The sequence below is a fragment of the Vidua macroura genome, chromosome Z (genome assembly GCF_024509145.1).
Source record: "Vidua macroura isolate BioBank_ID:100142 chromosome Z, ASM2450914v1, whole genome shotgun sequence".
NCBI classification, from domain to species: Eukaryota; Metazoa; Chordata; class Aves; order Passeriformes; family Viduidae; genus Vidua; species Vidua macroura.
Window position 1 is genome coordinate 45,228,650 of NC_071611.1, and position 18,838 is coordinate 45,247,487.

General features: G+C 37.8%; 1 protein-coding gene across 4 annotated transcripts in view; it reads left to right on the plus strand.

Moving 5' to 3' along the window:
• The window catches only part of GAK (cyclin G associated kinase), a 67,033-nt gene that overhangs the window by 7,517 nt on the left and 40,678 nt on the right, over window positions 1–18,838 (plus strand). For 3 of the 4 annotated variants that reach the window (XM_054002900.1, XM_054002901.1, XM_054002903.1), the window contains exons 3-11: window positions 731–790; window positions 2,585–2,699; window positions 3,118–3,260; window positions 5,468–5,593; window positions 6,682–6,771; window positions 12,777–12,912; window positions 13,525–13,637; window positions 14,191–14,302; window positions 16,510–16,633. In XM_054002900.1, the coding sequence (XP_053858875.1) occupies window positions 731–790; window positions 2,585–2,699; window positions 3,118–3,260; window positions 5,468–5,593; window positions 6,682–6,771; window positions 12,777–12,912; window positions 13,525–13,637; window positions 14,191–14,302; window positions 16,510–16,633 (1,019 nt within the window). The remainder of the gene's footprint in view (window positions 1–730; window positions 791–2,584; window positions 2,700–3,117; window positions 3,261–5,467; window positions 5,594–6,681; window positions 6,772–12,776; window positions 12,913–13,524; window positions 13,638–14,190; window positions 14,303–16,509; window positions 16,634–18,838) is intronic. The other variant, XM_054002902.1, reaches the window with a different exon arrangement.

Consider the following 18,838-nt stretch of genomic DNA (forward strand, 5'->3'; position numbering starts at 1 on the left):
GAAGCAGATTTAGCCTACCTTCTTACTTAAAGAGTAAATTCCCTTAGTATTAAAAATAATGCTTCACACTTTGACTCATTGTTTAAACATTTGGCCTGGTACTTTTTAGAGACACTTCTCTGGATTCTTGGTTTCTAGACGCTTCTGGTAATCAGCTGTAAACAGGGTATTTGTATGAGGGGTGGGAGAGGTAAGTTGGCATTACATCACCAATAATTACTTTGACTTTTTCCATTTGATTTCGTATCCTCCAGTAACAATATCTGACCAAAGCCATATACTATATCTGTTCAAAAAGTCCTCTAGAAGTCGCCCCATAAAAAATAACAGGTAAAAGGTGAACCATTACTATACTTTCTCTGTTCTGTAAAACTGGTACTTTTGTAGAGAATGCTCAGGCTGCTTGTAGTCAAATGTTGACTGCAAATCCAGAAATTCTAATTCTAGAAACAGTAATGCTTAATTTTGCTACTGATTACCATTGAAAAAGCATGGCTACATAATCTGGAGGAGTTTAGTCTAGAATGAGTGAATATTTCAGACAGAAGGTGAATCTTTCCTTGTCAGGCCACAATGCTGCAGCCAGGAGCTTTGTTTCCTGCCCCATTGCAGTTCCTTAAGTTTTTGACTATAGTTTATCCTTCATATTCTATGAAAAAAAATTTATACGGTATTATTCTGTAAGTTTCAGTAACTGTATTTTCTCAATTACTTTGTTTTTTTTTGACAGCGATTGTTGTCTAATGAAGAGGAAAAGAACAAAGCCATTATTCAGGAAGTTTGTTTTATGGTATCCTTTTCTGTGACATATTTAACTGCCTGAGACTTCTGAGTAACAAAAGATTGCTGTACAGATTCTGTTTTTCTTCATACCTAAGAGGACTGCCACTCTGCAGGTCTGGGTTCATGGTTTGTCATGAATCTGGTATCATGACTCAACATCCAGAAAGTTCAGTTCTTCAAAAACTGGAGTAATACAATGTGTGCAAATAATTTTGTAGCTAGTGTAGACTTTGCCATGTACTTCTGGCAAGAAGTGAAATTCTTATTTGGGCTTTTTTGCAGCCCTGTGAATGTTGTCAAAAGACCTTTTGACTTCACATGATAGTTAGATCTTAAATAGAATTCCCTCACATGCATTGGATTTATTGCTCTTTGCTTTTAGTCTCAATATTTATTGATTTCTCCTTTGGATACATCTGGCTTTAAGAAGTAGTGCTAGCTATTAAGGAAGAAATTTCAATAGTCTACATGCATTAGAAATAAGCAGATGTTTCTCAGTGTTGTTGCTGTCCTCTTTATTTTCAGTGATGTCAGATAGTAGGGTATAATGTCATCTCAGTGTGTTTTAAATCCTTGATTTTAGTAAATTCAATATTTTCTCCGTGGCCTGGCTCCTCTTGGACCCTCAGTTTGTTTCAAGAGTCAGTTATTCAGGTGTGGTATACTGATGTGTTCCCTTCTGAATGTTCAACTTCATTTTGAATTAGCAGGCAAACCCACTGATCCTAATTTAAGCTACTCACTTATTTCTTTTTATGATTGCTGGTATGTTTGACAAAATCTTAGCCTAAACACCACTTATGAGAAGTACCATAGCACTATACATTTTCTATCTATTCTGACATTACCTTGCCAAGAGTAAAGAACTCAATGTTCTTTTGATGTTTTTCACAGCTCAGAGTCACTAAAGCAGATGTACAAGATGATGAAGGGTTAATTGCTGCTAACTTTGAGATAAGACTGTGAAATGCAATTAATTCCTGCAGCTCTGAATAGAGGGTTGTGGAGAGATGCGTAAGATCAGATTAATGTGAATTGTGTGGCTCCAACTTGCCCTTTTTAATTGCTTTGTTCTACTTACAAAGTCTTTGCTTTTCTCTCTTCAGACTTGGTGAATGCATCCTGTAAATAGATTGTGTTTTTCTCACAGGCACGACGCTCAGTGTATGCACAGACAGGCATAATGCAACATACCTTCCACTGGCAGGAGCTGAGATCACTTACACTGTACTCCCCTTTACATAGCTCAAAAATGATACCTCAAGTTTTTGAACTGAAAGTGAAACATGATAAAGGTTTTAGCATGAAAAAAATTATTACTAATGATTGGAGGATAAGTTCCTTGCCCTTTTAGACCTCTAATTGTTTTGAAATCTATTTTAATTACTTAAAATTGAAGCATGGCATACTTAATACTTCTTTGGGGAAGATAGGTGAGGATACAATAGCCCTTTCTTGATCAGCCATCTAGAGAAGCAGCTGATATTTAGAAGATATCCCTGCTACTCCTGCTAGGCAGTCATTGTCAAAAGACAAAAATAACTAGCCCTGTTACTGAGTCTAGTTTCTTCCAAGCTGTAATCATAAGGATTTAAAAGTTTTTTTTGACTTTTTATTACATTACCATAGATTTCTTTCTCAGATTTCTTACAGCTGAGGCATGTATTTCCCTGTTTTGCATAGAGTATTGATTGCAGCTACTATGCTTTCTGTGATTTTAAGCTAGCATTTCAAATGAACTACTGGATGCAATAGTATCAATGAACTTGGGAGTCATCTTCCTTGAACGTGTTATCTCCAGAAAAAACTTTCAGGTCATCCCAACATTGTCCAGTTTTGCTCTGCAGCATCTATAGGAAAAGAAGAATCAGATACGGGGCAGGGAGAGTTTCTTCTGCTTACAGAGCTGTGTAAAGGTAAACTTGATTTCTTTTCCCAGCAGTGCACACTTCTGGCAACTGTTTTGCACAGGTTGCTTGTTAACTTAAAAGCTTGGAATGACTGTTGAAGATAGCATGGTTCAGTGGAGCTAGAGTTCAGACTTATCTTTTATAGGATAAAGATCAGGGTTTTTTAGACTACAGTTTAACCTTGTCTTAAATATGAGCTAATCATTAAGTTTTTTGTATGAGACTAGTCAGAGAAAGGAAGCGTAGGAGTAGTTCCTTAGAGCACTCTTTCTTTTGTCATTGTAGTCAATGTGCCATTTTCAGAAAATATATTTAATACAACTCAAGATTTTAAGTCTTTCTTGAGAAGGGTCTATATGTGTCAAGCTTTCAGAATTTGCAGTGTTTTGTGTGTGCTTATATGAATTTCTCTCACTTCCTGCAGGACAGCTTGTGGAATTCTTAAAGAAAGTAGAATCCAAAGGACCTATCTCTTGTGACACAGTTTTGAAGATCTTTTATCAGACCTGCAGAGCAGTGCAGCATATGCATAAGCAGAAGCCTCCTATTATTCATAGAGACTTAAAGGTATGTTACAATATTTAAATAAAGGCTGAACTTCTGAATAGCAAAGGAGCCCGTTGGGCTGGATCAGTGTTAAAAATTATTCTTGAACACAGTGCTTAGATCTATTGCCTTGCCATAACTATTGAGTGTGAAGATCATCACTGAAATACTTGCATCTCTTCAAAGAACTTCTTCTCCTTGTGCTTACTGTTTAGGAGCTGCTTGTACTCGATCTGAAACAAGCTGGCAGAAAAGTAGTGTATCATGTTTTGCTGATTGAGTTAGACTCAGTATTTTGTTTTTGATAAAATATTCAGTTACAGCTAGTGAAGTGCAGTTCTGGGTTAAGTAGGTGTCTTAATAGAAGAGGTAAAGCTTTGAAGGAGAAGAATGTTGAATTATCTGTGAAAAATTACATTGCCATTGAGAATATGTAGTAAGCTTTTAGTTTTAGAACTGGTAACTTGCATTGTACTTCAGTGCTTGTTCTTAATTTGAAATGTAAAACTTGGCAGGCATAATTCAGGTTAGATTTTGTTTCTTAGGTTTTGTTTTGTTTTGTTTTTTAATTTGCCTTTACCTGGAATCTATAGACTTATCCTGTAGAACATGTTCTACCTTTAGGAGCTTTGGAGATTTGAAAGGACTTACCTGGATTTGAATTTTGTATTTTGAAGACAGGGGCTCACCTTTACCTATTCAATATGCTTTAGATGAAGAAGCCCTCATCATAACTGAGATTCTGCTGTACTGTGAATATATTTGAATTTTCCTTAGCATAAAAAAATAAGACAGAGGAGATTCTTATTCTTGGAATAGTGTCTAAATTTCACACATGTCTATCCAGCCTGATGTGATTTCATTTAATATAAAAATATGAAAATTTGTTCCTCCTTAAGTAAGCATGTACTCAATTACTTTGGGGAAAAGAAAATAAGACCAGTCTTCTAGAAGTGTGTTAATTATCTTCAACACTCTCAATGAAAACTTTGATGTTAGTTATTAGTATACCCCATAAATATAAACCTAGCTTTGGTGACAGAGCACTCCTTCCCTGTCTCTTTTGCTTGGTACCATTGAACAGGCTTTTACGTTGTGAGGTTGTGTCAAAGACATGTTAACCATTCTTCACTGAAATTTCTATATGCTTTTGTAGAAAAGGTGCATCTTTCTTCTGAAAAAAAAAGGTAAAAAAACCTGTTTACAAATTAATACACAATTTCTTTCATAACCTGGTGCATAGACATTGAGCTAATGCTGTAATTCAGAGCTGTTTTTTCTTCTCAAGGAATGTACCTCCCTTGACAGAGATAAAACATGAGAGAAGACAGGAATTTGGTTTTATGCTGGTCTCATGTGCAGAGGCTGCAAAGCAAGATTAAATTATTGTTGTGCTGCAAGAGTCAGAGGCCTTATTACAGCCAGGAGCCAAATAGGGATCATTCAACTGTGCTACCTTTTTTAGCAGTCTAAACTAAGGTCAGCAGCATAGAAAACTGTAAGTCAGAGTTTTGAGCCAATTAACTTTGACACCTTTTCCTAACTTTATACAGAGGTACAAATTTTGTTTTTCAGTCCTTTTGTGATTATGACTCCAAGTACATCTGCCCAATACTCTTACTCTTTCCTTAAGTTTCTTCCACATTTCAATTAATGATACAGGATGGTTGAAATTTATGAAGTAGAAAAAGGCAGGGATAATGGATGATGAACTATCCATGCAGCACATGGTTCTCAAATAGCTGTTTTCTGTCTCTGCACAGGGTCACAGGTGTCTCCTAGCAGCCTGCTTCTCTACTAGTACCTCCCTGGTTTTTGCTTATAGCAGTCCTAACCTTCATCCCACTGCAGTTGAGCTAACAGTGTTCAGTTTTATGCCTGAAAACATTTGGATTCTAAGACACTGCTTCTACAAGTTCTCATCTGAAAAACTGGCCTTTTCTTAGGCTCTGATGAAATTATTTTTTTTTTCCCCGAGGTTTATTTCTTGCTCTCTGGAGTGTTTCCTGTTCATGGTGTGCTTGGTGCTTCCTTTCAAAACTTGGCTATGTTGCTACCATATAAAACTATAGTAATGTCTGAAATCTTTGTTTTCCTCTAAACAATATTTTTGGCTAAAGTGATTAGTTTTCATATGTATGTACAAGTAAGATGATGTGTATAAAAGCACTTGTGTTAGGGCAAAAAATACATGTTTTTTTAATCTGTTACTCTACATCTTTTTGAAGGTGGAAAATTTACTTATTAGTAATCAGGGGACAATTAAACTTTGTGACTTTGGTAGTGCTACAACTATAGCTTACTATCCTGACTACAACTGGTCTGCACAGAAGAGAGCAGTGGTTGAAGAAGAGGTGAGACTATTTTAATGTGATTTAATTCTAATATCAACAGTGGATTAATTTAACTGTTGCTGTTAATCTGGTATTAATTTGTGAGACATCTAAGACAACTGAAGAGTTTTTCAATAAGTGTTATTTATAAAGTTTTGGTTCTGCATTTGTTTTGCTTGAGTTCAAAAGCTGTCTGCAGTTACAATCGTAGTTAGTGTTCTGTAGCTACATGTAGAAACACTGCTTCAGCATGGTCAGTGTCCATTCTGCAATCTGGTGTGAAAATAAAAGTAGTTGCTAGGGCTTCTTCTAATTGCGCTGGACAAGAAATTGGTTGTGCCACACTCATGTCCATCTTCTGGTCTGTTTTTCCTCAGTTGAATGATGTAAATGAGAGGCATGTCTGCTCAGCAGAATAGGAATGGGCAGTATTGCAGTGCCTTGGACTACAGTAGCCAAATCTAGCACGCAGTGTACTTTTGCAAAGTGCATTTGTTCTTAGTTTAGAGTTGAGAGTAATGCTAGTAAATCTGGTGTAGTACATCAGCAGGAGAAATACGCTTAAGTTCATGTGTACAACTTCTGACATCACTGCAAGCTCCTGTTTTGCTATCTGATATTCTTGGAAAGCGTTGCACTGATGAAATGATGATGTCGTACCATTGTCTTGTATAGACTGTGGAAAAAGATGGTAGAAAAGGTATTCTTTAGACCAGAGTTTCTCTTTGCATGTGTCTGCACTGTCATTAAGTGTGCTGAGAAAGTGAGAGAGATGCACTGGAGTGTGAATTCACTTATTGGCTTATTGTTGATTTTTGGTATTAGCATTCCTGTCTATTTTTGCTTCATGTAGAACAGTCACTTTATGTGCTTTGCGGGCTCTTGGTGATCACAATGTTATTTGAGTCCTACTGTCTTCATGTGATCTTATGTCAAAGCTGTTGTGACTATTGCAGGATTCAGTTGATGGCTTTTTCTTTGACAAGTGTTTCTGAAACTAATTTTAAAAATGAGAGTACTATCCATTCTACATGGAGAGCTGTTTCCTTGGTTGAATGCTGTTAAAGCTCATTGCTCAAGATTGTTTCAATAAATTCTGTCTTCTCCAGATCACAAGGAATACAACACCAATGTACAGGACACCAGAAATGATAGACTTGTATTCAAATTTCCCAATTGGTGAAAAGCAGGACATTTGGGTAAGAAGTCTTTTTTCTTGCTGTATCATAGTTCCTCATGTCATAGTGAAACTGATTGTGCAGGCTTTGTGTTAGTTTGTTGATTAACTGACTAAAGCACCAAAATAAATGTAGGATGCTGTCTTAGATCAAAATAAACTTAATTAGTATGGATTCTATATCTAAATGTTAAAAGAATGAGATGTTCTGTGCAAGGTTTTTTCCTGGCTTAAATTTGACTTCTACTTGAGAGGCAATGCTGAACTTCTCTAACATTTGGTAGGACTGTTGCCTAGTTGGAGCTGCCACCATAAATCCAGAATGTTTAGAGTCCTTGGATTCAAGTTCTCGCCTTTCATGCTCTGCCATGTATATAATCCTGGGACAGCCTATTGCTGAGTTCAGAATGGTTATGTACAGCTAGGGAATGTAGCTAAAATACTGACAGATACCATGAATGAGAACAAAGATCATTCATGCTTTGTGTAGAAAGGATGAATGTACATGTTTACTAAAAAATCTGTAACGAGAATTAAAGGTAAATATTAAATCCTCAGCTGTACCTTTTCCAGCTGCATAATGCTGCAGTACTGAGGTACTCCCCAGTAGTGTAGCGCTTAGTGACTTAGTTTATGGGATGTTTTTTACAGAGGCAGGTGTGAAGCTGTTCAGTTCTTACCTGTATTAGCAGTGTATCAAAAGACAAATTGAGGAAATGTAATGCTGGGGCTTTAAAAGATTTTTTATGGAATCTTGGAACTTCATTCAGTTTATTAAATTAGTTGCAAGATATTGTGGAAACTCTTGTTCAGTTTCTACAGCTGTTGGTGACATCCTTGTAGCATGTGAAGAAACACCAAGTAAAATACATTTTTCTGACCATTTGGTCTCTTCATGTACGTTAAATACAGTCATCCTGAGCCAGGATTACAGAATCGCAGAATCACTAGGTAGGAAGAGACCTTCAAGATCATTGAGACCAGCCCATGCCCTAACACCTCAACTAAACCATATCACCGAGTGCTACATCCAATCTTTTTTTAAAGACATCCAGGGATGGTGACTCCACCACCTCCCCAGGCAGACAATTTCAGCACTTTATCAGTCTTTCCATAAAAACTGTTTCCTGATATCCAACCTATATTTCCCTTGGTGCAGCTTGAGACTATGTCCTCTGATTCTGTCAGTTGCTACCTGGAGAAAGAGACTGACCCCACCTGACTACAGCCACCTTTAAGGAAGTTGTAGAGAGTGATAAGGTCACCTCTGAGTCTCCTTTTCTCCAGACTAAATAACCCCAGCTCCCTCAGCCATTCCTCACAGGCTTTGTGTTCCAAGCCCCTCACCAGCCTCGTTGCCCTCCTCTGGACATGCTCAGGTGTCTCAATGTCCTTCCCAAACTGAGGGGCCCAGAACTGGACACGGCACTCAAGGTGTGGCCTCACCAGTCCCAGGTATAGGGGAAGAATAACCTCTCTGGTCCTGCTGGCCACACCATTCCTGATACAGGCCAGGATGCCATTGGGCATTCTTGGTCACCAGGGCACACTACTGGCTCATGTTCAGCTGGCTGTCAGCCATTACCCCCAGGTCCCTTTCTGCCTGAGCACTGTCCAGCCACACCATCCCCAGCCTATAGCATAGCAGGGGGTTATTGTGGCCAAAATGCAGGACTCAGCACTTGGATTTATTAAACTTCATCTTACTGGACTCTGCTCATCCATTCAACCATTCCAGGTCTCTCTGCAGAGCCCTCCTACCCTCCACAACAGATTGACACATGCTTCCAGCTTAGTGTCATCTACAAATCTGCTAATGAAAGACTCAACACCCTCATCCATGTAGTCAGTAAAAATATTGAACAGGACTGGCCCCAGTACAGACCCCTGAGGGACACCACTGGTAACTGGCCCCAGCTGGATGCAGCAGCATTCACTACCACTGTCTGGGCCTGGCCATCCTGTGTGTTCCCAACCCAGCAAAGAGTGCTCATGTCGAAGCCATGGCTCCCAGTTTTTCCAGGAGTGTGCTGTGGGAGACAGTGTCAAAGGCCTTGCTGAAGTCCAGGTACACAACATCCACAGCCTTTCCTGCATCCACCAGGCGAGTCACTTGATCATAAAAGGAGATCAGATTGGTCAGACACGACCTACCCCTCCTAAACCCATGCTGGCTGGGTCTGATACCCTGGCCATCCTCTAAGTGCTGCATGATGGCACACAGTATAAACTGTTTCATTACCTTGCTGGATACTGAGATCAGCCTGACTGGTCTATGATTACCAGGATCCTCCTTACCATCTTTTTTGTGAATGGGTGTCACATTGGCCAGCTTCCAGTCATCTGGAACCTCCCCAGTGAGCCAGGACTGTTGGTAAATGATGGAGAGCAGCTTTGCAAGCTCATCTGCCAGCTCCCTCATCACCCTGGGATGGATCCCATCTGGGCCCATAGATCTATGAACATCCAGCAACTCAGCAGTTCTCTGATGGCCTCCTCCTGGATAATGAGGCGACCATTCTGTGCCCTGACAACATCTGCCAACCCAGGAGGACAGTTGTCCTGAGGACAAGCTTCCCACTAAAGACTGAGGCAAAGAAGGCATTAAGCACCTCTGCCTTCTCCTCACCTGCAGTTGCTGAGTTCCCTCCCACATCCAGTAGAGAACAAAAGTTGGTCTTAACCTTCCTTTTGTCATTAATGTATTTGTAAAAACAGTTTTTATTGTCCTTTACAAAAGTTGCCAAATTAAGTTCAAACTGAGCTTTGGCCTCCCTAACTTTTTTCCTACATGCCCTAGCAACCCCCTAAAATACTTCCTGGGATACCTGACCCTCCTTCCAGAGATGATGCATCCTCTTTTTATTCCTAAGTTCCTTCAAAATCTCGTTGCCCATCCAGGTTTGCCTTGTTAATGTCCAGTCAAAAACAAAATTAGAAATGTGTTTAATAAAAGCCTCACTCAAAAGGGCAATTGCAGATTGTTTTTTGTTTAAAATGACTCTTTGTTTAAAATGTTAGTGTTAACATGGTGGTCTTCTTCTGTATTTTGGGAAGATGTATTTCATTTACCATACCTGAGTTGGAACATATTGTTCCGTATTTTTTCCTTTATGCTTTGTGTTCAGTTAAAATATAAAAGTATTTGGCAGTAGAATACGGTCCTGTCTCTGGAATCATAAATGATTTGTAGTTTGTGGTTAGGATAAAAAAAAAAACATTTTTTCAAAGAAAAAGGTAGAGTCATTAACACTTCTGAGTCTGTGTGTTTGTCACTGCGTGAGCTTAAAAACAAAGGAAATAATGCCTGTCTTAGAACAGCAGCACAGATGAAAGGTTAGTTATCAACCACATTGACTCCACAATGGGAATGTGATTAGGTGTCATTAAAAGTCCAGAGTTTTTTAGATTTGGCTGACTGCTTTCTGTACATTTCCTACCTAAGTCTAAAGATCAGAAAACAAGCACTAAATCCAAATGTTTTAGTTACTTGCTTTCAAAATTAATGTGAATTCCTGAACTCAAATTCAACTAAGTGACAGACTGTTCCTTATCAAGTGATTTTTCTCCATGCTTGAAAGGCCCTTCATACTCTCTCACTCTCAAGGATTCCTGAAAAAGCAAAGGAGTTGACTTTGGAAATGTTTAAGGATCTGGGTTCTCCTTACCAATATCTAATGAAAAAATTTTAATGGTCTGTGCAAGACATCCTGCACATTTTAATTCAATGTGAGCTGAGCAATCTCTTAATGTTTAATGTAGTTTAATTTGACTTAATTTTACTTTGGTCTAATATCTCTGCCATCCTGCAGCTGTACTGTAGAACAGTATGTAGCTTGTTGCCTGAAGCTTGTCAGGGAAAAAATAACAATAATTTTATTTGTTCCAAACAATCCCACCCCTTCCTTATCCCCTCAATCCCCAAACACTATCTGAACTCTCCAAAAACTCCACTGTCACCTTAAGGAGGATTTAAATTAGTTGCTGGTAAAGGCCCAATAGCAGGTCAAAAAGTTACTCCTACTTTGTGGTTCTGCTTTTTTACCTTCTGGCATGTGAATGCTCAGATGGATCTGGGTAACTTTTGTAGAAGGACTGTGCAGCTTTGGGACAACATCTTGGGAATGGACTCTCCTATTAAGTGTAGCAGTGATGAGGTATTGTGGATAGTGTTGGCTTTGAGGAGTTGCCTTGCTGGAACTGAAATTGCCTTCTAACCAAATTGAATGACAGTTGGTGTTTAGAACAGCCAGAATTCATCACAGTTACAATCTTAAGTTACAGGTAAAACAGAAGAAATTAGAAACATTCTCCAGCAATTGAAGCAAAAATCAAATGTGAGTGGCCGCTCCATTTCCTGTGTGTTCAGCTGGTTGCCTTGGTGCTTTTCTCTCCTGTGTGGCTGTGGGTGCTCTCTCCTGGTGCACAGAGTGTCTTGGACTGCACAGGGAGTAGTTTCATTCCTCTAAAGCTAAATGGTGATCTGCTTTATGAGCAAGCATTTAGTGGAAGAGTAGATGGTATTTTCTGTATTCCCCTGCTGAATTAGTTATTATGGACTGTATGATGCTTCCACATACAGGTTAGAGAGAGTTTTTTTCCTACAGCCTGACAAAAATTTGCAAGAATTAACATATGTACTTTATTTCTGGTACTGGACTGAGAGACTTGCAAAGTATTTTGGAGTAACTAAATCCCTACACCTTAGAGACTTCAATAACTTTCAGACGTTAGAAGCTGTTCTTGGGATAAATTGACAGCCAAGGCCAGTTGCAGATGGTGAACACAGAGGGCTGGAGGCAGTGGGCAGTTTTCTTAGGTAACATCTTCAATGGATTGCTTCATTTGTGAGGGCTATAAAAGCCCAAATACTTATGTAACTATACATACTGGGGTTCAGAAGAAACTTAGAGGAGGAATTTTCCAACTCATTGTGCCAACAGTTACGTGGAGGCAATGGGTGCTTTATTATCAAACTTTTATAGGTGAAATGGAACATGCTTCTGTTATGATATTATAACTCTGTCAGCATATTTCATATCTTAATTTATTTGAAAAAATATGTATCAATTTACATTTACTTCAGTAACAGATTCAGTTATCCTAGCTAATCCTTAACACCTGGATTATTCAGAGATTAGAATTCAGAACTAACTTTTGTCTTTGTTAGTTGTTGCCTTCTCAGCTTACAAAAATCTCAAATTGGACACAGAAAGGAACTTGGAAGTTCCCAGGATGTAGTAGTCCGGATTTTGTGATTTTTGAGGCTTGAACGAACTTGTCTGAAAATGGTCTTAAATTTTATTTGTTCCAAGAGTGGTATAGCCATCTGACTGTAGGGAATAAAGGGAGTGTAATTTGGGGCTTATTTTCCTCAAACCTTTGTCAGAAGATGCTTTTTAGAGAGTGTGTTGTGTGTCTCCCTAGAGTTATTTAAGCAATTTGCTTAATGCTTACATCATCAACTAGCTTTTGTATTGCACAACAATGTATCTGAGTTAGACCACATTCTGTCTTGACAAATAAAATGCGTCTCCTTGCAGCACAGGATGGAGATATAAAACAAAACTTATGAACTTTTTTTGGAAGAATAATCCTGCTCTTGAACATGTTCAGTATGGCAAGACTACTCATTTTGTATGCTTTGAAATTCATAAAATTAATTTCTTGTAATGACTTCTAAATGATTTAAAAAAAAAAACAAAACACAGGAATAGTTTTCCCAAATGACAAGTGATAGGACAAGAGGAAATGGCCTTAAGTTGCACAAGGGGATGTTTAGGTTGGATGTTAGAAAAGATTTCTTCACTCTAAGGGTTATTGGGCACTAGAAGAGACTGTTCAGGGCAGTGGTTGAATTACCATCCATGGAGGCATTTAAAAGATGTGTAGATATAGTACTGAGGGACTCGGTTTAGTGGTGGATTTGGCAGTGCTGAGTTAAAATTTGAACTTGAGGATCGTAAAGGTCTTTTCCAGCCTAAAGGTCCCCATAATCCTATGCAGTATTTCTGTTTACCTTTGTAGGCTCTGGGCTGTATCCTGTACTTGCTGTGCTTTAGGCAACACCCATTTGAAGATGGAGCTAAACTTCGCATAGTCAATGGGAAATATGTCATCCCACAAAATGACACCCGCTACTCTGTGTTTCATGATCTCATTCGTAAGTTTACAGTGTTATTTTATTTGGTGTCTTTGTGAATACATGTTTTTATTAACAGTTGTTTTACTGATAGTTAAATGTTATTGACATGTGAAGGTGAAAAAGGTAAACTGCAGCAACTTCTTATTTTATTAATAATCTTAATACATTATAGAAAAATTACGAAATTTTATGTAGAAGTTGCTTTTTTAGTTTCTTTTAAGTATTTTGCATAGTATCTGAATTAGTCCATTGGAACAACTGGTGTTTTGATTTGGCTTCTTTGAACTTACTTAAAAATTTTTTTGCTTTAGGTTTCAGATAGATTACTGGAAATGTTAATTACTGTTCCAGAAATATATGTGACTGCAATAGTATTAGACACAAAGTTACCTCTGATGTTCTTTATTAGCTGATCCCAAGGTGTATTCTTTGAAATATTATTGATCCTATGTAGTGTTGTTTTTTTCCTATGGATACTCTTATGACACTTAATTTGGATATTGATTTAGTAGTTTCTCCACTCTGGTCAGGTGTTTACTTATTGCCCTGGAATGTTTTGAAGAAATTATTATCAGTTGAGAGAAAAGCTTTGAAGGGTTTGTTACATTGTCTGGATCTCCTTTTTTTTAGGCTCCACTTTGAAAGTGAACCCAGAGGAGAGATTGTCAATCACTGAACTTGTGAACCAACTGCAGGAGATTGCAGCAGCTAGGAATGTCAATCCTAAATCCCCCATCACAGAGGTAAAAACGTCTCATAAGGAGTATAATTGATTAGGCCTCCTTTCTGTCCTCTGCAGTGTATGTGCATTTAGTAAAAGATTCCAGAGCAGGTCCCCTGCTCCTTCGTATTTTGAAAATTTTGCACTGATTTATTTCAAAATTCAGTTGAATTGATCAGTATCTCTCATAGGATCTTTGAAAATGTGCCTGTTAAAGCACAGAGACCTTAAAAGAAATTTAGTATTTCTTACTGCTTTTTGAAAACCTTTTCAATCCTCTTGGTTTAGTATGCTTGCACTCTGTTGGACATGCTGTGTTCTATCATAATTAACTTGCTCAGAAAAGTTTTGTATATGAAGGCTCTGCTTACACTAACTTGAAACCCACTTAGGCATCTCCTATTCAATGCTTAATATGCACTATACTGCAGGTAAGTCAATTAGTGTATCTTAACTTTCTGGCTTTGTCCTGTGGTTTAGTTTGCTTGTTCTTACCAAGGAGCAGTAATTTGCCAAGTATAGCAAGATGGCTAAATTAGCAAGAAAATTCTCATCTGGAGTATTATTCTTCTCAGCTCCTGGAGCAAAATGGAGGCTATGGAAACAATGCTCAGCCTCGGACATCTGTGACGTCTGTTTCACAGAGTTCCAAGCCTGCAGGGCAGCTCAACAATTTGTACAATGCAGGTATGTTCCAAAACAGATGTCATTTCAGTGTAAAGACAATTGCATATCTTCCATGGGGGAAAAAAGTCATTTGGGGATTCTAGATATTTTGCATTAGTACTAGCTAATTGGTATTTATATCATTACTTCTAGCCTTGGTTTTTTTTTTTTTTTGCAAGGTTTGATTTTATGTTGATATGCAAATATGAATTTCTCAAGTTGATTGCTGTGCAAGATAAAAATTATGTTTCCTATGGAAAATAATTTAAAGTGCACTATTGACCAGTAGAGGCAGGAGTGTTGACGTAAGTGTACTAAAACTTGGTTTAGTTTAGTTAGAAACTTTAGTTAGAAGCAATAATGGTCTAAAAAATAAGAGCTGTAGAGGAAGAGTCTTCAGGTTATGGCAGACAGGTGAAAATAGCTTATTTTAAACCCTGAAATTTTTTGATTCAATGAGGCAATGATATTCGAAAGTGCATTGTCTAAAGAGCAGCATCTAATAGGAGTTTGAATTTAAACTGTTAAAAATCCTCGGGTTCTGTATTTTAATTGAAATGTTACCTTGTGGCAGAAGGTACTGAAATCAGGACATAGCCTGAGTTTGTGTTTGACACTGAATTTCTGAGGTAAAAAAAGTGACAGTTGCCTATGCTTTTCAAGAGGAACTATTTAATGTCAAATGTGTTACAACATAATAAGATAGCAGCTATTTGTGTTGTGTTGTTATCACTTCATATTAAAATGGGCTGAATGTCTGGCTAAATACAGAGAGCTTAATAAATGCAGAAGAAATTGTAGGGATTCTGGCTATGGACCATAGTAGCTCAGTAATGCCTGGAAGTTGTTGACCTCATGTATGTTTATTTTAGAGTGCAAAAAGTCTGTATGAGGAAGAAATACTTCCATAAGCACCTAGGTCCACCTCTCATTTTCTCTCCTGCCCAAAAAGACTTTGGACCCCACCCATGATACTTTGAAGTGCATCTGACAGTGACAGTAGTCACTTCCAAAAGATCTGTGTCTGACAGCCTCAAAGGAAAAAGGCAGCAGTCTAAATTTGGTCTAGTGGCTATCCAGTCAGCACTTTCAGTAACAGCTGTAGCTGGTACTGTCTTGAATCCAGCTAATTATGGGAGCATTGTCCAGGCTGGACTTCAGGAGAGGATTGCACTGTAGGATGTCAGTGGTGAGGAGGAGGAGTTGGAGTTCCATTTGAGAAAAGCAGTTGTTGGATTAGCAGAACTAAATGGAATCAACCAAACCATGTCTCCAAAATGACACAATTAAAAGCTGACATACTTAGTCTGTAGAAATAGATAATCCAGAGTACATTCAGTTGAAAATACTCAATATAGTAAAGAAAATAAGCTTCATAGGCTTATTTACATCTAGTTTTTTACTATTCTTTCTGCACCTGGATTAACTATTGTATCTGAATATGGAGCCCTTCAATTAATGTAGAAGATATCAAGGGACTATTTGATATTGTATGCAGTTTTCCTTCCAGCTTGATATTTCTTGCTTGATATTAATTATGATGAACTGTCAATGAGACAAGGGATATTAATTTTCATGAGGAAATGTTAAAATTGGATAACATTTATTGCACTAATAATGTGTGTATATCGATTTCTGTGGAAGAATCCAGCATCCTAATGCAATTATAATCAAAAGTCTGTCTGGTCATCTGTTTTGTGCAAGAATGCCTACTATTTGTTGTATACCATATCACTTGTTGTAATCATATCAATAGGTGTATTGTGCTGTGATGTTGTGCCATTTGGGATGTTGTGCTTAAAACTTAAGCTTAATATGCCAGCTGCTTCTGAAGCCCTACATTAAAATGTGTCTACTGGAGGTGATTAAGTAGATCTGCTTATGATAAGCTGCACTTCAGAAAGTGCAAAACTAAAGAAAGGCAATGGTTGCATTGACACTATGAAACATATGCCTTACTCCCAGAATTTTCTATCTTGTTTTCTCATAAATATAGACAGCAAATTAAACAATGTGTTAGGTATATTACTGGTACTTCCTTACTGCTGGAAGTACTATTTTTTTGCATAGGTCATAGTTAAGGCGAACTTTGGAACTGTGAGCCATACAGCAAGGTATAGCCTGTATGTGCATTCACTTTATTCCAACTTTAAAGGCAACATACTTTAAGTCATATCCTGGAATGGGCTCCATAATAAAGTACAATTATTTTTATTCAACTACTCTAGGCCTGACCGTTGCGGAATGTGACCAGACTTATGGAGGGTTCTTTGATATTCTGAGGGGTGGAACAGAGCGATTTTTCACTAATATTAAGGATACATCTTCTAAAGTTATCCAGTCTGTGGCCAAGTGAGTAAAAAAAATACAAAAAAAAAAAATTGCGCTGATAAGAGTTCTAAATGAAGGCACAGGAGTTTACTCCAGAAATGGTAAATTCAGCATATTTGTCCAAGTTTGAGCTGTAATAGCTGATAGCTACACCCTGAGACTTTATGTATGATATTTATACGAAAGTTACTTCAACAGTCATGTACTAGAATTGAGAATGTTGCAGTAAGAGCCTGTCTGTAAGTACTACTTGCCCTGCTGTGCTTTAAATACTGAAAACTTTTGAGACGTGAGGAGGTGGGGGTTGAGCAGCATGGAGAATTGAATTATTATTTAGGGCCTTCATGAATAAAAGAGGAATTAAAAAGATGGAGTGGTGAAATGTACAAATCAAGGGAACAGATGTGAGGAGGGAAAAACACCTGCAGGGAAATAAACTCTTCAGTTTAGTTTCCAGGTGGAAACCTATGCCTTCTAGACAGTATGAGAGGCACACTTTTGTCTCCTGTGCCCTGTATTACATGTATGACTCTCAAGTTTAGAGGTGTATGTTTTCAGATTTGTATTGTGTGATTACTTTTTTTTCTAATCAGGTTATCAGTCCCATTTAAATATTTCTAATACTTCTTTATGATCAATATTAATCAGTCTGTACAATTTATACATTTTTAGCTCATAATAAAATTCTATGCAGTGCTAAAGGGTTTTCTTAGTTCTAATGAGAGCTGGTAAGTCACTACTGAATACTTGGTCTGAATTAGAGCCTCCAAAAAATACTGAACTCTATTTCTCACTGTAGGCTTTGTCTTCCTTTAGTTGGGATATTGTGTTACAGCTTGTGAAATATATTTCTTCATATGTAGGTTTTTTCAGAATTCGGGTGTTACTTGTGCATAGTACTGCTTTTAAAGTATTTATAATAATCAGGTAAGTTAGATTTGTAGATATTGCAACTCTGTATCCACTTCAAGTGTGTTTTTAGCTGTTGGCTCTTACACTTAGTCTGTTAAAACTTCTAAATATGGCTTAGAAAGGCCAGGTCTTCTATTTTTTAAAAGTTGCAAAAGCTGCACTGCTTTGGTTTGTCATTAAGCTTTCTATAGAAGTAACCGGGGCAGTGGCATTTAACTTTTCTCCCTGGGAAAATCACATGGACACAGGGCAGGGAGGTGTACAAGGGGAGCAAACAGTTGCATGATGAAAAGCATTTTTGACGAAGTTATAAGCCCTACTTTCCCATGGCTGTCTACTAGATCTTACTATGTTTTTATTGTACAGTACATGCATCTGAAATACTCCTACACTTCTTTTTCTTATTCTCTTGACTCCACATGACTTTCTGGGTGCACCTTCATCACTTAGTTATGTTTGAAGCAGTTTTCTCTTCCTGCTCTTGCAAGTGGTTTCTTCGCTAAAGGCTACTGGAAGTTTAATCACTTTTTTGAATTTCATCTTGTGCAGTTTTTCTCTTTTCTAGCATTGGGTTAGGACTGTCTAAAATTGACTTTTTAATATGGAATGGCTTGTGTTGTGCCTACACCTTATTTTTATTTCTCTTACCTTACAGATGTGTGTAGCTTTTTGCTTTGTGTGGTTTCCTTTGCTTCCGTAGTAAATGTAGTGGGCAAGGAATAAAACAGTAACTGTACATCCAACCACATCTGCAGAGCTCATCTAGCAACTTCTGAAGTACTGGACAGTGAGTACTTGCTGTCTGAAAAGATTCTGTTCAGTTCTCATGCTCTTCTCTACAACTGTTTGTTTAGATTATGGTGACTGCCCAAATAAGTCTTGCATCTGTCTTATTGCTGAGACTTAGTATGCCTCTTCTCAGTTGCTAGTTAGTGTTCTGTGGCTGAACACAACAGCTTAGTGCATGGCTTGCTAAATATTAGTCAAAGGAAAACTTACTACTTTTACCTCATTTGTTTGAATTACAGTAAGACACATATGGACATTTACTAGAATTGAGTATCTTGAAAATGTAATTGTTTGACCTCATACTAGTTTGTAGCTTTTAATGGGAAGCTATGTTGTCATATCCAAATAAGATCAATTAGCCAGAGACCTTTTCAGGCTACTGAGGAATACACATTTGTATGGACTGTGGTGGATTGACAGTCTTGTCAGACAGTGTATGCTATGTCCCAAGACTGATCATGAGGAGATCAGTCCCTCTCAGATGGATGAATAAAGATGGACTCAGTTGGATGAATAAAGGTTTTG